Here is a 24,738-nt window from a genome sequence, read left to right on the forward strand (position 1 = left end):
AGCCAAAAGCTGGCCGGGGGGCAGGCATCTAACAATAAGCAACTGTGTGCTAACAGCGCAGGATCGCCACGAAAATGGGTCTTATCGGCGGGCTAGTTTGGACATTTTACGCGTTTCTTCTTGACGTTTCGAAGCAGTGAGCGTTCCCCGGAGCTTCCCTTTCTTCCCTCATCCCTCCCCAACCTGCTGCAGGGGGCAGGGGACCGTGCTCGCCTTGCAGGCTCAGCAGCAGGGCGGGCGGGCGGCTCCTGGCAGCGCCGAGCCCCGACTCCTCCATCCCGGCCGCCTCGGGGGCTCCCCTTGTGGCTCCCCCTTTGCCGGGGGTGCCCGGCGAGGGGGCGGCGGTGCCGGGGCGGCGCCGGCTCCCCGCGTGTCGGCGGGGGCCGCCCTTTCCGCTGGGTGTCGCTCCGGCCGGGGTGGGCGAGGCGAGCTGAAAAAGGGGAGCGGGCGGGGAGGGAGGCAGGCGGGGAGGCAGGGCGCAGCCACGCCGCGCCACGGGCGGCAGCCGCTCCGCATCCCGCGGGCCGGGGCGCTCCGGCGGCGGCTCCTGGGCTGGTGCCGGCTGCCGCCCGCCGAGCCCAGCCCCCGCGGAGCCGGGAGGATGCTGGAGAGCGGCTGCAAGGCGGTGAAGGAGGGCGTGCTGGAGAAGAGGAGCGACGGGCTGCTGCAGCTCTGGAAGAAGAAGCGCTGCATCCTCACCGAGGAGGGGCTGCTCCTCGCGTCCCCCAAGCAGCAGCCCCAGCCGCAGCCCCAGCAGCCGGCCCAGCAGCAACAGCAGCAGCAGCAGCAGCCGCCGGGCGCCGAGCCGGCCGCCAAGATCAAGGAGCTGCACTTCTCCAACATGAAGACGGTGGACTGCGTGGAGCGGAAGGGCAAGTACGTCTACTTCACCGTGGTGATGGCCGAGGGCAAGGAGATCGACTTTCGGTGCGCGCAGGAGCAGGGCTGGAACGCGGCGATCACGCTGCAGATGGTGCAGTACAAGAACCGCCAGGCCATCCTGGCCGTGCGCTCCACCCGCCAGAAGCAGCAGCACCTGGCGCAGCAGCCCCACGGCCCCCGCATCCGCAGCGCCTCCAACTCCGCCTAGCGCCGGCCCCGACACCCCCCCAGGGGGGCTCCGGCCGCCCCCCAAGCGGGGCACCCAGCGGACTCGGCCGGGAGCCCCCCGCCCGGCCGCCCCCTGCGCCCAGGAGCCCCTCCAGCCCCGGGTTTGGGGAGCTCGGGACGGATCCTGCGGTGCCCCGGGGACTTCAGGCAGACGTGACGTACTGTAACTTTACCGTGTCTTATTTATTAGTTCGGTCGTTTGTTGGCTTCTTGTTTTCAAAGGCTTGTTTGCAGGACGTTTCGGAACGCAGGCTGTGCCCAAAAGGCGAAGGAAAAAGCGGGGGGTGTGTTAGCGCCCTGCAGAAGCCCCGGGTAGCCCGGCCGCGTGCGATGTGACGGAAAGTCCTTTGGTTTTACCCGAAATATGCTGTATTACGCTAACGTGGAAAATGTGATGTCTGGCTCAGAATTTGGCTGAAACCCATGCTGCGCGTGAAAACTCTTCTCCCCAGTGAGAAGAGCGATTACAAATCGGGCTTTAAATGATTCTCTTTCAAAATACACGCCTGGTGGAAGACGATAAAATTCTATACACGCTTGGTTATTCAAAAAAAAAGTGATGCTGGGGTTGTTCCGAGACTAAAACCCATCTGTTTGACGTATGAGCTGAGGGGAATCCAACCCGATTCCTCGGTGGTGCAGGAATCACGGCTGGATTCTGCGATGGGTTTGAGGCTTCGGCTCCTTCAGGCCAGAGGGCAGGAGCTGAGAACCGATTATGCGCATTTCTTAGCATCCGAGTTCAAGGCTCTGTCTGCTTGTAAACGGTCTGGGCTCTCGACCTTATTTTCATGGCAGTTTTTAAATGTCTCGCATTAAAGTAGCCCCTAGTTTAAAATTCATCTTGCATATGTCTTAGTGTCCAAACGCATCGTTCTGGTCACAGCCCCCGTAAGCCGAGATAAACTAGATTAATTTTGGTGTTCAGCACTGTCAGATGCTGAGAGAGGCGTGCGATCTCGCCTCTAAAAATGTTGATGAAGCCACCAAGTTGGAAAACAAAGGGCTAATTGCACAGCTGGTGCGTCTTCCTGTGCCTCTCGCAAGCCACCGGGAGTTCGGCCGTGGGCGCGAGCGAGCACGGCTGGGAGCTGCTCACCGGGGTGGGATGGGCACGCACCCTGTGGGTGCACATCCCGTGGGATGTGTGTGCATCCAGGATGCACACCCCGTGGGATGTGTGCTTCCCAGGGTGCACACCCCATGTGCATCCCCGGGGAGCACCCTCCAGGCAGCGCCCACTTTGTGGTGCTCTCTGGCACGAGTTGCACTCATGAGCGGGGCAGACCAGCTCGGGGCCCCTCGTCTCTGGCTCAAGGTAAAAGGCTGCAGCCGCAGAGCTATTTATTTTAACTAACGCGGCGAGGAAAACTGCTTCTGGCCCCTTGACAAGTTATGTGAGCATAAACAAAACCTTTCAAAGCTGCGCATCCAGCACCCCATTGTTTGTGTAACTGAGACATAGTTTGACTGTAAAACCCCCACGATCTTGGTTCAAGCTGTTTCTCTAAGTGTTTCAGGCAAAACTGAAGCGACACTCAAAAGGAGAAATCAGAATTTGCTACTGCATGCAATGGTCCTTTCTGGCCTGCTCTGCACCTGAGCTTACTCCTAGCCCTGTAAGGAGTAGCCGGAGATCTCTTTTTGTCCTCTTCTTCCTTCCCCTGCCCTCAGCTGTCTGGGTCACACACGCAGACACACAAAATGTGGCAGAGTTAAAGCCCAGACCTCCCCCGTCCTCCGTGGTTACCCCCGAGCACTGCTCTCAGATCTGGCCCTTGAAAAGGTTGTGCGACAAGCCTGGGGAGGTAGATTAAAGCTGTCCTAACAAAGTTATTACTTGGAGACTAATTGAAATCGAAGGTGCCCTGCATCTTCTAGGATTAGATTCGCTGTCTTGGCAGTCATAATAGCCAATTTCCACATCTCTGTACATCTGCCATTATCATTCTGCTAATGCTTGGATGTTAGAGCTGCAAGGGGATTCTCTAATGAGCTAGTCGGAGACTTACAAAATAGGCTGTAATTTGTAATTTGGCTCCTCTCTTTAGAGTCGTTAATTACAGTTTACTGAGTAACTAATCCACCTTTTCAGATATACAGACATATCACTGGTATCTCACCTACTAAAATATGTTTCAGCCTAATGAAGAATAAATGTACTTGATGAAAAACTGTTCCTATGTGATTGGAGACGTGCATGTTTCTCTGGTGGAGGCAGGTATTCCTGTCCCAGGCAGGCACAAGCCTAACGGAATACTACAGAAGTCTACGGATCTGGTGTAAAGCTGAAATGTTACTGCTCTTCTGGGAGTATTTGTACTCTGAAAACAAAAGATGAGGGTTTTAGTGATATAATTGACATAAAACGTTGAAGAAGCAAAGGAAATTCAAAATGAAAGCTGTTTATTCACGGATTCAAGGTCAATGCTGTGTTCCACCTCAGATTTCTTGTTTTAAGTTGGTTTGAAGGATGCTCTCAAAACCCTTTGGACTGATCTAGTTTGCTGACAAACTTTTGCCTGCTGTCATTGCCCACCGTGTTACCTTGTAGAAATGCTGGTGTCAGACGGTCACGCCACAACATCCACCTCGAGCTGTTTCTGTGCCTCAGCCTGGGCTGACAGGTCACGGGTGGGATGGGCATGGGCACCCAACGTGCTGGAAACCAAAGGGAAATGAAGGGGCTGGGGTTCCCCGGGGACAGTTGTGCTTGCTGCTCATGCCGTGTCAGTGTAAAGAAGGCTAAGGTGTCTGACGTGGTCAGTCTGGTAACTTTCTCACCCTCTAAATTCCCTGTGTCCTTAACTTGATAGCAATTTTTGACCGTAGTCCTCACTGGAGCTGCTTGGTTAAATACTGTCTGTCACTGCCTCGTAAGAAATGGCTGTGAAAGTAAGTCCAGCAGATAGATTATGCTCCATCCTAGTGGAACTGCAAGAAAAGGAATAACAGTGTCTTTCCCCTCACCAAAACAAACAAAAACCCCCACAACCAACCAAACTAGAAACAAAGCAATCCCCCCCCCAAAAAAAAAAAAAAAAATCACAAAAAACAGTATATGGTTGAAATAAATTTATCAAGAATAAACAACAATGCCAGTAAAACACAAACGGGAAAATGCTTGGTATAGGTAACAAAATTGTAGACAGTCAACGAAGAGGTCAAAATTTTACATCTTGATTAAAAATAAAGAAAGAAAAGTGAAGAGTGGCTGAGGGGCAGGATGCAGCCAGAAAATTCAAGCTGTGGTGACCGTTTTGTACCAAGAAAATTTAAAAATTGGGGGGAAAAAGGAAAGATCGAGTGGATGTTGTTTTTGTGACATCATGAAGTATTTCCTCTCTGTTACTGTTCATGATATGCAAATGCCAGCTTTGGAATTATAGCTGCAGTGATGTACCAAATGTTTTCTAGCATATCCTATTGTGAGCAGAAATATCAGTGTCGTCAAAAAGATTGTGTGTAAATATGACTCATAAATGATTTCCGAGAGATGTGATTTATTTTTCATATTTTTCAAGATGCATTCCATTTCAAATAAAGAGGTATCTATTGAAAGAGTTCTTGCTATGTTGAAGGAATGGTTGTTTGGGCTCTTTTCTAGCTTTAAAATGATTAAGAGCTGATCTAAGCTTTTCCTGTGGCCTAAGAGGAAGGCATTCAACCCGCGTAGATCTCTTCTGAAGGAAAGACCCACCTAGACGCTCCAATCAATCTTTACACATAGCATGATTATGGGGCTCAGTGTCCTGTTCCCCTTCTTGCAGTGAGAGATGTGAGTGCCCACACTGAGACCCCCTAATTTCAGTGGTGCTCTGCTTGGCTTTCAAGGCATTCCTTGTAACAACTAGGAGACTCTCCTTTTCCTTAGTAAACAGCTAAACTGTAGGCATTCGAACTTAATATTTGATACATAAACAACTTACTAAAGAGCTTACCTCTCACAAATGCTGATTCTCAGCAGCTTTGAAAAGTTATGTGCTTGCAATTAAGTATCTGTGGATTTATTGTCTCCTCAAGTGCCCACCATTGCTTATGGCTTTTAGAGATGCCCCTCATGAGCTTTTAACACGATAGTAAGTGTCTCTGTAAGGACATAAATATAGCAGAACAAGGATTGTACTGCTTGACGTTGTTTCTGTTCCTGCGTCAATAGTGATGTCTTTATAAAGGTGTATAAAAAATACACCTCTGTTTTTCTGCTTTAACTTTTGACTAAGAGGATGCAAAACAGTACATGCAAAATGGTTCTAAAACCAGGGCCATTGTTTTCCTGTTGGGGAATGTTGTTTTTCCAGGGTTTTCTCAAGATATTTTTCTGATCAAACAAACAAACAAACAAAAACCATAATGAACATGGAAACTCGGAAACCAGTGTAAGCTTCAGCAATTAAGTTCTGTGGACCTGATTCAAAGTTCATTGAAATCAACAGATTTTTACTTTTATTTTTTTTCCCAGAGTAAGATTATGACATTTTGTAAAAACAGTGGATCCTTTTCTGTTTCTGTTTAGAAAACAAACGAATGAGGGCCCAGAAGCGAGATGTCCGCCCAGAACCCGTGCCAGTAGTGAGGGTGCAGCGATTAGTGTAGCACTAACATTGCCCTTTCATCTTTTCTGATGAACTCAGGGGGAGAGCAGCAAGAAGATGGAACAATGCCTGTGTTTTCCAAACAAAATGAAATATGAAAGAAGTCCCATCTGAAGGGCTTTTTTTTTTTTTTTTTTTTCTCCCTCAAAGGAAATCTGTGCTGGCATAGTTCTTTGCAGACCTGTTGAATTTGCATTGTTGAATGAAACAATTTCATTTTTAATTAAACCCAAATCAAAACTAAATGCAAAACTTTACTTGTCTGACTGCCCGTTTCCAAGCAGCTACAAGTTAGCCCTGTCTAGAAAGTGCCCAAATGGCCTCTCTCACCTTACCCCCTCTTTTTTAGATCAACCATTGCAATGACTGCCAACTGGAGTCTTCTAAACAGTTTATTTCTAAGATATGAAGCTACAAACTGTACTGTGGGGACTCTAGTGTTCTTGATAAGATTTTTCTGTCTTTCCACGGAGAGATTTTTGGCTTGTGAGATAAGGACTCTGGAAACACCACACAGCTCCTCCCTGCTGCTGACAGCATTGCCTCCTGCTTCCAGCATTGGTGGTGGGCAGAGCAGAAGACAGTGACCAATCCTGGTAAGAGCTGAAACCCTTCAAGGTGTCCTGACATTCAAGGGACCAGTGATGGGGCTTTTAGGGTCTCGGCCTAATGCTACAAACTGAATTTCCAGGGAAAGCGCCATCAGCTCCCGGGTGAGGGGCTGGAAGTGAAGTCATCTTGCTAGCTGTCACCCACTTGATGCTCGTGACTGGCACAAATGGCCTGGTTTGATTGCAGCACTCACTAGTTTTCCTAAAGAGACTTTGTAGGGAAAGCCAGAGGCATTTCATTTAGTTTTTTTTTGGATGAAAAATCAAAACAGAGACATTTGCCCCAGTACAGACTAATCACAGCCGCTTTGAATTGGCCAATTTTACAGTCTTTTCGAGTCCCCCTGATGGATGTCTCTATCAATGCCAGCTGCCGCCGCGTAGGAAATGGTCAGATGGTGGCTTGGTTTACCTTTTGTGCAACAGGGTGCTATGACAACAGCGGGCTTCACACAAACAAAATTTGTATCGACCCTGCCTCGTAATCTTTGTCCTGCAATGGTTTGTAATCAGCCATTGTAGATTAAACGTGCCAGTGAATGCATATAGGGTGAGTAACCATTAAAACAAGGCGCACTGCGCTCTGCGGTTAGCGGGATATTTCGAATGAGACAATTTACCACGCGTTTTGTAATGCTTCCAGCAAGATGAGGAAATCACCGCTTTTGTTTTTAAGATCTTGTCAGTGTTTTGTAAATATTTCTGATATTTATGACTGTACATATGGTGTTGATTATAACTTGCAGGGGACTCAAGTATTGTGTCATACACTGTTTAGGAGGCGATTATTTCATTAACTGTAATTTTTGACCACGTTTTGTCCCTCGCTGCATCTTTTGTACCTACGGCCTCCTGCAAAGCTAGAAATATGGAAATAGAGAGCGAGACAGGGCTGTGTGAAAGCACAGACACAGCCTGTTCTTGGCTTTGGTGCCAGGCCCGGGGTCCTCTGAGGGAACGGCGCTCTTCACACTGTGGCGTGCTCGGGGCCCAGCCCGCGGATGATAGCTGCTCATGCTGTGACAGCCCCTCTCCGCAAGGCTCTCAGCCCTCTGCCTCTCCTATCTCCACCTTGGAGAAGGGGAAATTTGGGACTGGGACGCCTGTGCCACCTGTCCAAGGTCATGCAGGAGCAGGCCGGGTGCTTGGGGCCTCCGAGCAGTGATGGTGCCTTGGTCAGGGAGCTGAGCATGACCACAACACCACGGGGTGGGACCCACAGCCACCACAGGGGGTTAGTGCCAGATTCGGGTGGCTCCTGCTCCTGGTTATTGCCCCTGTGCAAACAGCCCAGCAGGAGTGGAGGGATCTGAAGTTATTGCCCATTTCCTGAGATATTCAGCTCCTCTGTTTGCTGAAGACTGCAAGGGCAAAGGGAGGTTATCGGCCCCGTGATAACTTGGAGGGATGGTGTAAGTATGAATCCAGTGTCAGAGTAGATTTTTCCAGCACTGGAACTGCCTTAGCTAAAACATGAAAAACAAGAGGAGGGCCTGATGTTCTTCTGTCCTTGTTTTATTGCCATTCTGCTGTCACCTGCCCATTCCACACAGAAACTGGGAGTTATGAGAGAGATTCCTCTAGCCAGAAACATCCCATACAAAAGCTTTTCCACCAGGGGAAAAGAAAAAAAAAAAAAAAAAAGAGGAAACCCTGATTGATGTGCAAGGCTGCAGCAACTCATAGACAACTGGCTGATGCCAGGGGATGCGCTGTGCAAGGCTGCTCTGTGCTTGCACAACCACCCCGTAAGCCCTCCATGGGGCTGAAAACACCCCCCACCCCCCACCCTCCTGTGCCAGCAGTTGCTGCAACATGCAGATGACCTTGCTGGAGGCTTTTTTGTGTGTGTACACTGTAGGATGAGCAAGAAAAAAATTACTCATTTCTTCTAAAATTCAGCCTTGAAGTGGAAAAGCTATTTCTTTATTTGCGTTTTAGGGCTGCTAGTACTCTTTGCCAGCCACAGAGTGATGCCTCGAAGTGTGCTGGACGTGTACTGGCCGCCCTTTCCGTTTTATCGCAGATAGCTAATATTTCCTGTCCCACTAAAAGCCACGTCCCCCTGGTACTCGTTCCTGGTGCTTGGCTCCCAAGCAAAGTCACAGCTCCTGTCACACGGCAGCGGGCTGCGTGCTGATGCTGTGTGGGAGCGATGACGGGGGCATCAGCGGCAGGGAAGTCACGCTGACAGCTCTGCTCCCCGGCGGCGCGTGGTTGGCATTCCTCACCGGGGCACCCGCGGGCCTGGGAAAAGGCTGCGGTGCTGGGGAGGGTCCCTCAGTGAGTCTGACAGTCCCTTGGGGCTGAGGGAGACAGAGGGGATGGATGCTGGTCATATTCCCATGAGCATCTCTTCGTGATGCCCCAGGGCCCAGAGGGGTAGCTGCAGTGCTGTGAGCACAAGTCGGGTGCTGGGCCACATGGAGCACCTCCTGGCTGAGAGGGCAGTAAGGTGTTACAGCCGATGTCGGGTGTAACACTAAGTCATTTTTTGTCCCATTCTCCGTGCCAGCACCATGCATGAAGCAGAGGACTGTGATCACTTCATTTTAGGAACCAGCCCGCAGGCAGTGGAGAGCAGCAGCTGCAGAGGAGCATGAGCTGCTGCCCCAGGGAAGCCGCTAGGATCACTTCCAAACAATTTGGAAATCGTTCCTTTGTGTTTTCCTGAGGGCTTAAGGAACTCGCCACAAGTCCTGGGCCATGGCCGGGCTGGCTGGTGTTGTGAAACTGCAGCCGGGAGGGAGCAGTGCCCTGACACCCCCCGGCATGGGGCCTGGGCCTGGGCCCTGACTCAGCCGGGCAGGAGGCGGCTCAGGGCTCGCTCGGCTTTGGTCACTGGGGGTGAAAGCTGATGGGAGAAGCCTTCTTGGGTGCTGAATTATTACAAGGAAACAGTTTTTCTCCCCCACATTTTCCTTAATTCTACTTGTTTCAGTCACAGAGCCACCTACCAAAAGGTATTTTCTTTCCATAATGTAATTCTAAGCAATTTGGTCATTTTCCCTGCAGCAATTCTGTCTGCCTCCAAAGCTCCATGTGCAATGGTAAGTGCTTACACAGGTATCCTTAACACAGGATTTAATTGTTGTTCTGGGCGATGGCACTACTCTCACACAATGCAAAGCTTGCATAAAAGGGAAGACGACATATCTGCAAAGCTGGCATGGCTACTAAGATCATTTTGCCAGCTTTGATTTCCTAATTTTTTAATTTAATGAGTCTTCAGAGGATTTCACGGTTAATTTTCAGAGCATTCACTTCAGGATCCTTTTCAACGCACCCACTCAAGTGAAGTCAGAACCTTAAATCAAGCTGAATGCATTTTTGCTGAGCTCTGGCTGTGTGTATTTTTTTCCAGCCCTCTCCCCTCTGCACCCAGCCTGCAGCTGCTGGTGGGAGAGGTCCATGCACCACAACGCTGTCAGCTGCTGGCAGAGGGGTCGGCGCCTTGTACAGGTGCTGCTGCTCTTGGTCAGCCACAGGCATGTTGCCTGCTCGGTCTCTACACAGCCCTAATCTGTGAGGTCTGCCCGTGTGCCCTCCCTCCCCAGGGAAGGTGTTCCTAGCCTCTGTGACTCAACAGCCTTCTGACAGAGAATCAAAACCCTGCATCCAGCCCCAAATCCCTGCACTGGCACCTCTACATGAATGGGAAAGACAGCTTAGGAGAAGCTGGTTTATGGTGATACCCATTCACTGATCAGCTGTGTGGACTCTGTGGCAGTCCAACCCCCTTATCACACCAGCTGCCCGAGGGGAAGGACACGATGTGCATTCATGTTTGCCCTTCAGCCCAAGCTTGCCCAGCAGCGCATGAGAGCCCCGGATCCTCCATGGCAGGGAAGCACTGGTGGAATGGCTGCAGAAGCACCGTGTCCTCAAAAGCAGCGGCTCCATGTAGAAGTCTGGGGCTAGGGGATGCCAGGGCCTCTCCCTGACACTCTCCAGGCCTGTAACCAGATACAGGACCGGTGTCCAAGGCAGGCTTTCTGAAGGACTTCAAAGCACAGTGGTGGAGGTTTAGCAAAGACCAGACGTGGCTTTCCTCAGCTGAACATCACCAACCCCATGGAGACTCCTTCACACGGTGCGAATGAACCTCATGGGTGTCCTCACAGCCTGCAGGGCTCCTGCTCCTTGGAGCAAGCTCCCTGGCTCCTCTTGCAGCCACCTTTGTGTCAGTGGCACTATTAACGAAACCTTTGCAAATCTGTAGAAGGAACGGGTAAAACAAACCTATGGAGCAGTCAGGAAAATAAAGAATAAAGCTCTGGAGGTGAAGTTATGGCTACACAGAAGCCTATGGCAAAATATCATTGACTTCAGTGAAGGGCTTTGTCCTTTTGGAAATTTGGGATCCTTTCTGCCAATTCAGTTGCCAATATGAAAACAACAATAAAAATGAATAATCAGTCTCATTCAGTATAATTTGTTTTGGCCTCTTGGTTAATGGGAAAAGGAGAATCAGGCACCAAAAAGGAAAAGCATCAGATATCCAAATACTCATCCCCTAATCAGTGATTTATGACAAACAAGTCCTACAGGGCCCCAGGAGAACAGGCAGAGCCCGCTGCCGAAGCTCTGACGCTTGCTGAGAGGCTGAAGAAAGAGCTCATCTGACAAATGGTCCCAGTTGTGTACACTGGCCCCTTGAAGGGACAGCTGGCCCGGGCTCCAGTCTGTCGCAGCCGTTTCAACACAATCCCCCTTTCCTGGTGGTGAATTCAAGTCAGACAGGGTAACAAAATAGGTGCTGCTCATGTTTCCCAGGTTGCCGGCACCCCAGCTTCCCCCAGGAGGGCATAAGTCACCTGGAGGTGAATCTAAGAATTGGGGAGCCCGTCTTATCGTGGTAGCTCTGCAGCTGCCTGCTGTGTTTGAGGCTGGCCAGGTCCCAGCAGTTTGGTCCAAAGAAAATTCCCAGCTCTAACCACTTCAGAAAAATGACCTAGCTAAAATATTTCTCGGAGCTAATGGAGCTTGGACTTGTGTTTAATCCTAGTTGGAAGCTTAAAATATAGACATGCGCAACCTTGAGCCAGAAGGCTGGGCCAGATGGCCTCCAGAGGTCCCTTCCAGCCTCGGCCATCCTGCCTTTCAAAACTAAGGAGGCCACGCTTGGTAGCTCCCAGGGATGGCCCTGCCAGGTCAATGAGCTGCTTCTGGTCATAGCTCTGCTAGAGTTGCTGCAAGCCCTGGGAATGCTGCGGCAGAGGCCAGGCCCAACAGGATGTGACAAAGGAGTGGGAATCTTGCTTCGTGTTGGTTTCTATTGAATTCGGATGGAAATCAATTCTTGGACCTTTAAACTGGGAAGTGCTGACGGGAGGTCTGGCTGGAGGTGGTGGTGGCATCCCAGGGAGACGAAGAGGGCACTCTCCTTCCCCTATGTTTGCCCATAGCCAGGGGAGCAGCATTTTGGGGCAGAGGCCCGCATCTTGCCTTGTTTGTACAATACGTCAACAGTGGGATTGTTTCCCAGGGCCAGGCATCCTACACCTTGAGGATGTTGCAAGTAATAATAAGGCAATGTTATTCTTTAATGACTGCTGTGCTGTCATTATCCCACAGGCTAATTATGGCATCAGGGATATTGTTGTTATTAGCCCTCACTCTAATGTCTGCTTTTCTGAGAAGAGACATGGACTTCATAGCATTGACCAAGGAGGAGAACAATGGATTTCATCCAGCTCTCCATCTCTGTTCTGACTCATCTTCTCCCTCTCCAATTGCTCTGTTTTGCCCCAAATCTGTTCTTCTGCGGGTATGCCCAGCTCACAGCAAACATCTCCACCAGCAGCACAGGCAGGGAAACTGTTGTGTGACACGGTCATCGGTGGATGGTTTATCTAGCTATAATTCCCATGGCTCCAGCTCTGTGAGTGCTTATACACAGACCTCATTCTGCAGGGGTGGCAAGGGTAAAGGTCAGGGTTTGTGAATCATTTCCTCCTGGCTGTGGCAGTGAGGTTGGTTTGCAGAGTGAGTCATGGCCGCGCAGCCCGGCACGGTGACAATCTCCAAGAAAAAGACCTTCAGGTCATAAGTAACCCTCAGACACGGCAGCCAAGTTGCCATCACTGTTTACCATCCTTGTTCGCAGATATCTTTGCTTACTTAGAACGGTAGGTACTGTGGGTACTGTATACCAGTGTGTGAGCAACCATGTGTCTCCTGGCCATATTGCAAGGCCTGCTTGCCTTTGCAGCTGCTCGTGCTGGGGGCTGCCTTGGAGAGAGTTGTGCTTGTGCAGCGTGGTCTTCACACCAACCCAGGGTGAAGCAGAAACATCTGCAGCAGCTCCTGAGGATCCCCAAGGGTCCTGCACAGGGCTGGATTTGAGAAGGGAAAGCACAAAGCGCAATGCCCATCCCTGGTCTCCTGTGAGTGAAGAGGTGATGCCAGAGCAGCACCAGCAGCATGGTGGGTTTCACGGCTGCCCTGCCCGCAGTGACTGACACTTCCTTATTTTTAAAATAACCAGCAACATGAAGTCCCAGCATTTCACACGTTTGAAGGCCAGATTGTTTCCTCTGCAAGTAATCCGTAGCCATCTCCGATTACTGCAGAAAAACAATGGTTATCCTAATAGCATAACGTCCTGTGTTGGATGCTTTCGATGCTGATGACTGCACTGCGATTAACAGAGTCACTCCAAATCACAACAGTAATTGTCACATATGTGTGAAGGTATCGTTCAGCCTCAGGGATTTAGGCCTCTGTGGCATAGCATTAATGAATACAATCCTTTCATTCACTTTAGGGCTTTAAGTCTTTCTCACATATCTTCAGTATCTTCAGAACTACTAACCATAATTCACACGAAAAGCCTGAATGTGAAACACATGTTTCAGCAGGATTTTAAATCCTTACAGTCAACATTTGGCTTGAGACACTTCTCTTTTTCCTCCCTCAGGAGCTTATGGATACTGTTGTTCAAATGCACAGCAACTCTTGGAGGCTTTGCTCCCTTTGTACCTCCTGAAAGGCAACAGATTTATTCTTTTGAACCAATCAGCAATAATTGAGGAAGGGATGTAAGATAATTTTGAATTTACACAATGTCCTTCCATGCCAGACTGTGCCTGCTTTCTTAACAAGGCTTTAGCTTTCTGCTGTGTTCCCATATATTGGTAACATGCGGGACTGTGCTTCAAAAATCTTCCACATCTCCATTTTTGTCTCATTATAGCAAGTTGGTATGCTTTTCTTTACATATCTCAACAGTGAATCTTCTTGTCTGGTTATAATGTCCAAGACTTTGTTTTTTAAATATGTTAGTAACCTCAGGTACACTTGTGTGTCTAGTCATACTCAGCAATGGGTTGTTTTTGCTTTATGATCACTTTCTGGATGGACCATCTTGTGCGCAAATCAACGATGATTTCTTTCAGCTTTCTTTTTCAGCTTTTTTTTTTTTTTTTTTTTTTTTTTTCTGCCTTTGCTCAAAACCCCTCGCCATAAATCTCTTTGGGGAAAGCAGGATGAAATGTTCCACCTGTCTTTAAAACCATACTGCTCCCGGGGGAGCATCCTCTTCCTCCTGTGTTTGATGAAGCACAGGGATTCCTCCGGATGCGAGCTTTTCCCTCAGCCCTGCCGCTGGTTAGCACATGGCCTTGGCAGGAGATGGGGAGGTGCGCCCAGGAGGAAATCCTATTTGTGAAGGGTTTTGAGCCTTCAGATCCGGCCTCAAGTGTGAAGCCCGGCATCCTGCTCCTGTAGCTCTGGTGCTGCTTTCTGCACACCGAGTTTCCCATGTGCAAAGGCCGTTTTTCTTGCTGTCCCCACTCTCTGCCTTCCAACACATTGTCAGCATAAAGCATGCAGATAAGTGCTCAAGCATTTCCTGAGCTCATAGCCCTGTCTCCTGAGGGACAGTTAATCTGATCCAGTCAAAAGCCTGAGTACCGAGTGTCAGTGTGTCTCTTATATACACACCGCATGCAATGGTGAAGGTTTCTTCCCTTCTCTGAATAAGCCACTAAAGGATACCCCTCTCTGCAACTGCCTAGCAGCAGGGGCATTTTTGCTGTAATATTATGTATCACGTGTCTGTCTAAATATAATGACATTCTGCTTTATACATAGACTGCCTCTATATATACTCACACTATATATACACAACATATATTGTAAAACTATTAGTAGACGTCTTTGGCTTTTGGGGGATGCAAAGAACTCCCCTCAGCAATGGGGTTTATTTGGCTGGAGCAGTGGCTTTAAACTGCGGTCTGTGGGCCTGCTGGGGGTCTTAAAAAAGGAGCTACAAAGAACAAAACCCAGTAGGTTCAAGAATCTCCATCCGTGGGCCTGTAAGCAATGCACCAGAAAAGTCTCACAGCCCTGAACTTTGCAGGGGTTGAAGCACATTTAGCCCGTAGCCTTGTTTTATTGCCTTGTAAGTGTCCAACCGGTCCAATAAAGTGGCATTGGGACAACTGATACGCATATAATTTAAAAGATTTTCCCAGTTATCCTGTTTCTACTAATTCTTATTCCAAGGTTATCACTACTTTATGTATAGCCTGCTTGACTAATTTTATCCATCTGCTCCTATGAAGGCTATTTCGTTTTCCTGTAAGAGAAAGAGAAAGCCTCAGCTCTAAAGCTGAAGTTGTGCCAAGCCTAATATCCAGCCAGCAAATGTTTTCTTCTTCTTTTAATTTGATTTAATTTTTATCCCAGCCCAGTATATTGTTTCCTTGCATGGGGAAAATGTTAGTGCAGTGGGCTGGTAGGACACCTGTTGTGTAAATCTTTGCGATTTTTATAATGTGAGCTCCTGCTGGCAGAGACAGCTGTGTCTCACATTTAAACAGAAAGGATAAGGTATCAGAGGAGGAAGGAGAGAAAAAAAGGCTTAACATAAGAAAACAATACATCAGTGGCCAGAATCTGTTGTCAAGTTTTATAAGCTAAATGAGTTACAGTTGAAGGGGATATTAAAAGAAAACCATCCTGTTCCTAGAAGACAAAGTGTGTTTTCTTGCAGGGATTCCCAGAGGATTTTGCATTTCTGACAACGGACGGAGCTGACAGCTGGTCCACACAAAAATGTACGTGCTAATTAACTTATCCCTCCTGTTACACCCAGACAATATTTAACAAGCAGACACATTGCTGAGGAATACTGGCAAAACTTGGGGGGCTTCCTTGCACAGCACCGAATTCTTCTAACTTGCTGCACAAGTTCCTCAGTCCCGCTGGGTCAGCAAAATCCTTGGCACGAGTGAGGAAAGCGGGACTGTTCCCTCCATCAGCAGCACTTTGAAACATGCAGGGTATTTTTTCCATTGCAGCTCAACCTCCTCCTCTTCACCACAGAGGTTCATGCCCAGCAGCAGAAGCAGAGCCTCAAAGCCAGACTTTTGCTGGCCCCCTGGACATCCATGGGTTATCCCACCGGTAAGGAGGCAGGACCTCACTGCCAGCAGCGATGGCTTGGGATGCTCGTGTTGGGCACGTGTTGGTTCTCTCTGGCCAAAGCAGGAGGCAAAGGCTGCCTTCACCAGGCTGCTGGGAGCAGCCTTGCAGGTGGAGGCATCACGGTGCTCAAATCCCTCCAGGCTCCAGGTGGGAGATGGGCTCGAGCCCATTGGAAATTTTGGAATTGGAAATTTTGTCAATGCACACGAAGGGGAATTGGGTCTTCAGGGATCAACCCTACAAGCAAATGACAACAACGCTGTGGGAAGAGTGATGTATGAGAGAGGTCAACATTTACAATCGGATTAGCTCAGACTTTCTTCTTCAGTGTTTATGCCATTGCTCAGATCATGTAAAGTTTACTCATAGTCAGAGAGTGCTTTCCAACAGCTTCTCCTGAATATTTTAATTCATTTATTTCTCCCATCCGCTTCCCTTTCCTCTTCCATTTCACTATTACAGATGTCAGTTCAACAAATAAAGTATGTGGGCAGGACAATGAAACTATTCTCTTGTAAAAAAAAAGATAGATAGAGAGAGATTATTTCATTCTCCTGCTATTAACTTTAAAAGAAAAGGCCTTTTGTACCTTTCATACAAGCGGGTGTAATGATACAGTTGTGTACCTCGGCTCCTTAGCTTCTGAGGAAATGATTCAGGAGAGCATCTATTTGGAAGACTGTCAGTATATCCTGAAATTTCTTCTACCTAGGAACCTCTTTCAAGTAAGACAAAATAATTCCTGAATATAACACCACACAGGTAGCCTGGACTGCACTGCTTCCCTTCATCTGCTCCACACTCCTGGCTGGGCTGTTAAAGGATCTGGGGGATTCTCCATCTATTCAGATAAAGAATCTGATTTTTCTTAATTTCTACATCATGTTCTATTATGAGGGTAAGGGAATGAGGGAAAGGGGGAAAAAAAGAGGCTAGGATAGGTGAAGAAAAAATATATCTTCTGGGAAAATAAATAAATAAATAAAATGTTGGTGTTTTGCCTGATATTAGGACAAGTACTATCTGTCCAGAGTATTCCGCTGCCAAGTGAATAAGAAAATAAATAACTTTTTTTGATATATTATTTTCATTATTTTCACAAAAACATTTGTGTTGCTATTACAAACACTGACAGTAGGAACACGTATACCATTGTTCTGAAAACACAGGTGGTATCTTCCTAGCCAGAAAGGGCTGTGATTTTTCTCATGCTTTGAATTATTTTCTCTCCACACATGGCCTGAGATGTGGTCTGCTACGAGCACACAGTATTTCAGCATCACCCAGCAAGTTTTAAGGAGATGGGTTTAGTGCCAAGACATTCATGCACCTTGTCAGGACAAGAACAAAGTCCCATTGGATGTGGCTTTCACCCCCCAGCTGTGCACCACCTTCTCCATGTGCCTCTTGTCTCTGATCGCATCCCCTGTGGTAATTACACCATGCACTTGGCCACTGAGGTGGTGTGGAAGGGCTGATGTTTCTCCAGAACAGAAGAATTTAAATTCAGCACAAAAATGCCACCCTGGATTGTGGTGGCCCAGCAATCGCAGTGCTGTGTGGACACAGCCCGGAGGAGCTCCCTGGCACTGGGACCCAGTCGTGCATCACGCGGCACATTGATAAGGATGGACATTACTCATCAGTGCCGCCGCGCCAATGTGGCAAAACCGTCATGGTCTATTTTGAAAGCGTTATCTCACACTCATTTCCTTGTACATCATGCGTTAGTCTCAACAATAAGCCACTAAAATAGGACACCGCTTGTTTCTAGGAAAATCTTCTGCTACTTGCCATCATTCAGCGTGTTTGCTTGTGAATGACAAGCCTGAAAGTGCTACACAGCAGGGTTTAATGAAGCCACTTGGTAGCAAGTCTGCATATGCCTCTGTGAGTGACTGACACTTGTCTATGCTCTCCTGTGCTTGGTCTTCACAAACTTTAAATTTCTGCCTAGATTTTATTCAAAAGATGATTTAATGAGCCACAGTCGTTTCTTCTCTTATTTCAGATCTTCATGCCATTAAGGCAATGACCAGGCAAATTGGCACAATACTTGAGTTAAAACTGGCCAGCATGACTGACTGTAGCTTTGTAAATAATATCATAAGATGAATAAGGGCAAGGAACAGAACTGACTTTATTTGAGACCAGATTTTGACATCCTTCTGATGAACAATAACGAAGCCTTTGAATAATCCTGTTACTTTCATTTTATTGATTTCTGTAAATCCTCTTTCAGGGCAGGACTCAGCATAATCTGGGCCTTTATGATTTAATATCCTGTGGTGACAAGGCAACTTTACTGCTCCAAGTATTCTGAATATTTCATAACTTGACTCTGTCTTGATGTCTTTGTCTTCCCCTAAAACCTGGTTAGAATTTGTCTGTTTGGATCTATCATTTTTAAGCTTTCCCCTGAATTTTTGAAGAGGTCACTGATTAAGTGCGATGCATCTCCTGGAGACAGTTTTCCAATATTTTAGACCAATATTTAAGCACAGAATGACATCTGCATTGTAGTCTGATGACCAGTTAAGTGTTTAGCTTGGAGCTATGACCATGTCTGAATTCACTCCAGCCTTTTTTGTAATGAGAAAAACACCACCAACCAACTCAACATCTCTACCCACTGGGAAATACTGGGTTGTTTCCACCATGTCGCCAAGACCAATTTTTCAACCCCATTCAGATTTAGATGAGGACTGCACCCGATTCCATGTCTGCACTGTGCATGCAGGCCAGCCCTAGCTGTAGCGGGTTAAAATGGTGTGCCAGGCCAGGGTGGTGCTTGGATGTGTCCCTCCTGGCCGTGAAATTTGCCCTGGTTTCAGCTCCTGCAGGTGGCCATGCAGTGCACTGGGCCCTCAGTGCCCACGTGTGTGCTGCTCCCTTCGTGGCTCCCTGCCACAGGGGCTGGCACAAGTCATTGCCATTGCTGTGTTCACCCACATGTATGTTAAACTTGCTTCTGAAGTGTGCTGATCCAAGTGCATGATCAAGGGACAGGAGCTTGCAATCATCAGGCAATGCCTGCAGAGAAATCAAGCTGTCTCTTTGCAGAGTCCCAGGCGTGGCCCCTCCTGTCCTGTGTGTCCCACATGTCCTGGTGATGGCTCCATGTGACAATACCCTTCCTGAACTGCTCCAGCATTGCTGTTACAATGCTATGGGTGAGTTACAAGTCCCTGGGCTTGGGCTGCTTTCAAATGAGGAGAAAGCAGAGGCATACTTGGGTGGGCTGGTGGGATGTGGGCAAAGCAGGCAGCAGATGTCCAGAAGGAAGAATGTGAATGCAAGGGGTTGGACCAGAAAACAGTGAGCTTAGACCCCCACATACTTAGAAATACAGAGATATACAGGGGCCCACTAATACTTACATGAACATTTTCTGCTGCAAGTTTTACCCATATTTTATCTCACACCTTGCAAATAAGTTTCCTCTGCTTTTCACATTCAGATTCTTTGAGAGAGATAGAAAATGCTGAAGTCTTGCAATAAAATGCATTACCATAAAAGAGCTGCTGGCCAAGCCACACAGGAAATGCAGATCTATATTAGCATCTGAAACAGCTGAGAAGCTGTAGTCTTAAGGGCTGACCCCGGGAATCGTGTATGAATGTCTGAGTATGAGTGCAAATTCAGTCCTCGGAGGCAGAGGGTTTTCAGGAGAAACTTTCAGCTGTACCCCAGACAGCTCTCTGTGTTTGGGAACCTGCCTCATCTGCTGTCTTTAGGATAAAGTAATTTCCTCTTTCCCTTGCTTCCTTCTTCTTCCTCCTTTCCCTATTCCTATAGGAGAGGGACAAGGTTAAGAAACAGCTTGTTGGATACCCTGGCTAAGGTGGGATTTCTGTTGCTATTAATATATGGGAACACTACAAACTCAGGTTGAAATATACTCAATTAAATCAGTGGCATTTATCTTTACTCTTTAGATTTGATCTCCAGTCTTTTCTCGTGACTTTCTCCCATATTAACTTCCATGGCAGGATGGAGGTTGGAGGAACTTATCTGTACAAAAAAAATCTGAGGGAAATATCATGCTTCTAGCACGTGTCCATAAACAACAGGTCTGTTGTTTTAAATCCACCTCACCTGAAACGTGTAATTCTGACTTGGGTAGAGTCAAAATGTAATTCTTACTGGGTAGAGGGGTCAGCCTCTCAAGGCTTGGTTCAGAACAGGCATAAGAAGGAGACTTATTCTTCTATTTTTCTCAACTGAACAGAATTAGTCATTTTTTAGTGTTTCCTGATGTCCGTTCCCCCCTGTTCTCTCAGATTAACCCTGCTCATTTTCCTCTCCTGCTCTGGTTTCCTATCTGTGCCTGTAGCAGAAGTCCTCAGCAGGCTGCAACGCATTCAGATGCTGTGGGCAGACTTCTGGGCCCAAAGAAGCACATCCATCCTTGGCCGAATGCCACAGCCTAATGCGTTCTGCATATTAACTTCTGCCTCGCTCTCCCAGGTACCTTACGCAGCCCACAGCACCAAATCCTATTTCTAGAGCTGTAAATGTAAATCGGTGTTCCTGGTGGTCACGTTCCAGTGATATCTGCACAGATGAACACTGCTGCCTGATTTATGCACCTACTGCTGTAAGCCTGTATGTCTTTCAATACAGTGGCTTGCAGGGCCTGAAAATTAGGTTTACTGCAAATTTAAGGAAGCAACAAAAATTTAGAATTGGCTTATGAGGGAGATAAGCTAGTTGATTTTACTTTGCAAATTAGTATATTTATATAGCTATGCCTACGTGTTTTTCTGCTATTATGCACAATATAAAAGCTACATTTGCTGTGAGTTGTTAGCAGCCATTTTGGCCATCACCTTGTGGTGATATCTGTCTGTTAGTTTGCAGCTGGCTTTATCTTATAGGAGAAACAAACACTGTAGGGATTTTACCAGCATAGAAATGGACAGGCTTATGTGCACTGATAAAGTCTGCCATCATTTGGCTATGGTGACAGGACATGTTCACATTAATACTACATGTCGTGCCGGTCACCTCCCAGACAGGTCCACCTGCATGCAGAGCTGGTATGTGTTGTCCTGATTCTGCAGGGGATTTCCCAGGTCATGGCACTTTCCTCGGCAGCAGCAGTGCTCACAGTCCTGGAAATCCTACCCCTGTGTGAGGTACCAGGAGGCTCAGGACTCTAGCCTCATCCAGAGAACCAATTCCAGAAGCGCAGCACAGATTGCTGACCCGATCATGAATTCACCACAACAAAATGTTCCTCATTTTGGGACTTTGTACTATTATTCTTCATCTCAGGTCAAAAGTGATTTCTTATGGGAAAATATGGGAGTCAAATCCTTTCTGTTTTTTAACCACTAGGCAATGTCAGGGCAGAGGAAGCAGTACCAGCTTGCACAAACAGGCTGCAGAGCAGACGGACACGCTTGTATGACGGCGCGGGGTCCCTCTCACATACGTGCACACATGCTCATCCGCAGAGTCATTCCTAACCTATTACAGAATGTATTTGTCTGTCGGCTCTTATATTTTTAGCATTTATTTTTGCGATACTGACTTTATGTCCCACTGAGCATTATGAAAACAGCAGCCTCGTGGCAGCGCAGAAGTATTTCCCATCCTCCTTCCCGTCCGAAATTCTGTTTGGGAAATCGTAACAAACAGATATTTGTTACCTCTCATACCTGCTGTTTGGGTTTTACTGCAAATAAGTACCTTGCAGGCAACAAAGCTAGGACTCTATACAATCCTCCAGATTGCTATTATTACTATTATTATTATTATTTTGTAATTAAAAAATCACTCCCTTGCTCTTTCTCTCCTTCAGGATAATTATTTAATGTAAATGAGTCCTCCTTGCACACACACTGCCTCTCTTTCTCAGGCTTTTCATCTTTGCCAGGGCTGACTAAAAAGCCTGCCTATGGCCGAGAGCTCGGCTCATGTTTGGGAAGAAAACTGCAATCTGACGTTGCAATAGCAGCGGCATGAAGGGCCCCTTTGTGCTCCTCCTCGCGTGTCTGAATGCTGCAACCTGCCTGCCCTGGAGGCTCAGCCCCGGTCAGGAGGGCAGGATGCGCCCCTCTCCTGTCGGAGGCACGGTGCTGCCCGCAGCCCTGCCCCACGGCACCCGGAGGAAAACCCAGCCCAGCTGGAGCATCTGCCAGGGCCAGCCCATACGTCTCCTACCCAATTTTTCCTGCTCGAACAACGGGCCGGAGGAGCTGCTATCTGCTTAATTGTAAGGCTCGGTTTGTTTCCTTTGTTTTGATATAGCAGGCTGTTGTTACAAGGGACAACAGATTGTTTCTGATAGCAGGTTGTTGTGACAGGGCGAGCTGCCTTTAGGTGACATGCAGAGTTCACAGCTTAAGGACATTTAAGATGCAGGCTGTGAGCTGGCAGTTAAGCAGCAGAGCATCCCTGCAGCCTCCGTGTGTTGGATAAGAACAGATATAAGAAAGCCTTCACAAAACCTGTCTGAATCTCCCGAGTGGTACCCCCACTCCCACAGCACCTCTGGCTTTCCCCTGTTGTAGACAATGAGCTTTCTGGCTCCCATCCCTCCTTCCTGGGTTTACTGAGCTTCCTGAAGCAGTTACATCAGTCTTGCCAGGAGCCCGTGAGGGCTGGCTCACTGCCCTACCCTTGTCCCCATTTTGAACCTCTCTCCTTGTGGGATGTTTGCTCTTGGGTCCCTAGTCCCCATGGCCATGGGCAAGGAAGAGATGCTTCAGTCATACAGGAGCATGAATGAGGGTTCCTCTGAACAAAGATGCCCCAAATTTAGAGACAAACCCTCCATGACATTGTACTTCAGGTATGTCATTGGGGGTAGCCAGATACTGAGTGAGTGCACCAACAAAGAGCTCCTTCCTACTCTCACAAGGAGAAAACCCTGCTGATACTGGCAGGAGAAGTCTGGGTCTTAATGGTGACGTGAAACCGAGAGACTGGCAGAAATATGGATGCAGGGCAAGGCAAAGGGATTTCGCTTTAGGTACTTATCTAGGCACTCCGGGTAAGTTGGGAGAGTTTAACCTGAGTTTAACTTCAGAGAGTTACCTGAGGGGTCTATTTGGTGGGTTCAACAGCCAACAAGAGGAGGAATCTGCTCAGTTTGGAGCAGGGCGAGCCCTCTCCTTGTCAGACCTGACCTCCATACAGGGGCCATGCTCCTCCTGACTCAGCTGTGCACAGGAGGGCAGGCACCAGTACCGGGGGATGCTTTCCCTTGAGAGAGCACATCCCTGCTGAGAAGGGGGACCACAGTGCTGTAAAACACCAGTCTCTACTTCCTGCAGCTGGGTTTAAACAAGAGAGAAAGCCTAAGCCTGTGTTTGTCTTTCTGTCTTGGCACCTCCTTGAAGTTTTTTGGTAGCAACCGCTGAGTGCTCAGCACTTAAAAATACACAGATATAACATGCAACAAGTCAAACCTAGGCTGATATTTTGTTTCTTTGAAGTCAGATCACAGTATTATTAGGTGACTTGTCTCATTCACTCATCTCACTTACAGGTGATGTCCTCATCACCTGCCAAGTTTCCTGTCGACACTTGATGTGTCTGTATAAATGTACACACATGTAAGAGCATACATTAATCTTGTATGGGGAAACAGCTATGACGGAAGGAAGAACACTATTTCCATTTCTTGGTTATCAGGCAACACTTATCATGTAGCAACTTTCACTATTAGATTTTGTAGGAAAACAAACAACCAAAAAGAATAGATCGTTTTCCTTTTTTTTTTTTTTTTTTTTTTTTTTCATATTTTCTTCTTTACAAACTTCCTCACTAGGAAAGAAATAGATTTTAACTATACTGGATGAGGTTCTCAGATGGATTTTGTAATCAGAACACCGAATCCCTTCTGTGGACAGATGGATGCATTTAGGGAACCCGGACTGTCCTCATCTCAGGGCACTGTAAGTACAGAGATGAAATTTCTGAAATTATTGAATTTAATATGGGGCATACATGTGTAATTAAAGAAGCTTTTGAACAAAAATTAATTATGTAGGGATCAATCATAAACCAGTTAATCTTTGGAAATCTCTCACATTTTACACACTCTACTCAGGATAAAGTCTAATCCAAGTAAATGAGGGTGAAACTACCATAATTTCTTCAAATTATGCCACAGATATTAACTAATTAGTTAACATGCTGGGTCTTTAAGCACTATGGAATTTAGAAAGAGCTTTAGCAAAATTTAGTGTTGTGTTATCCACACAAAGAGTAAAGCTCTCTCCTTGTAATTCTGGCAGTAACATTTTCTCAGATAACTGGTGTTTAGGCAGAAGAAGGAACAGGAACCACCCAAGTATCATTGTAGGATCACCAGCTGAAACCTGCAATCTGGAAAGCTCTTGGTAAAATGCTAATTGGTTTTACAGGTGCCTAAAACTGGAGGGTTCCTGATGGAGTGCCTGCATGGAAGTGTGCCAGTGGTGGCATGTCCCCAGCCAGCTGGATCCAGGACCTGTCCAGCCATACTGGTAGGATCCTGTCTGAGAGCTGTTGGGTTTCTCATGGCCTTTTGTAACTACAGCTGATGTGGTCCCTGGAGGGACCTGTCCTGAGCTGCTGGCTTTACTGACATTCAATGAATGGAGCCAAGTCCAGTTGGAGGTCAGTCACTAGTGGCGTCCCCCAGGGCTCGGTGCTGGGGCCGGTCCTCTTTAATATCTTCATCGATGATCTGGACGAGGGCATCGAGTGCACCCTCAGTAAGTTCGCAGATGACACCAAGTTAGGTGCGTGTGTCGATCTGCTTGAGGGTAGGAAGGCTCTGCAGGAGGATCTGGATAGGCTGCACCGATGGGCTGAAGTCAACTGCATGAAGTTTAACAAGGCCAAGTGCCGGGTCCTGCACCTGGGGCGCAATAACCCCAAGCAGAGCTACAGGCTGGGAGAGGAATGGTTGGAAAGCTGCCAGGCAGAGAAGGACCTGGGAGTGATGGTGGATAGTCGGCTGAATATGAGCCAGCGGTGTGCTCAGG

The 24,738-nt window shown here is 47.7% G+C and overlaps 1 protein-coding gene across 1 annotated transcript; it reads left to right on the plus strand.

The window, feature by feature from the left end:
• Positions 1-476: 476 nt before the first annotated feature.
• Positions 477-4,128, plus strand: PHLDA1 (pleckstrin homology like domain family A member 1). Its single transcript, XM_082782396.1, has one exon. The coding sequence runs from the start codon at positions 602-604 to the stop codon at positions 1,088-1,090; it is 489 nt and encodes a 162-aa protein (XP_082638522.1). The 5' UTR covers positions 477-601; the 3' UTR covers positions 1,091-4,128.
• The last annotated feature ends 20,610 nt before the right edge of the window (positions 4,129-24,738 follow it).

Source organism: Aythya marila (assembly GCF_965140915.1).
Source record: "Aythya marila genome assembly, chromosome: 1".
NCBI classification, from domain to species: Eukaryota; Metazoa; Chordata; class Aves; order Anseriformes; family Anatidae; genus Aythya; species Aythya marila.

Coding starts and splice junctions, on each gene's coding strand:
- PHLDA1 (XM_082782396.1), top strand. CDS start 602: ATGCTGGAGAGCGGCTGCAAGGCGGTGAAGGAGGGCGTGCTGGAGAAG.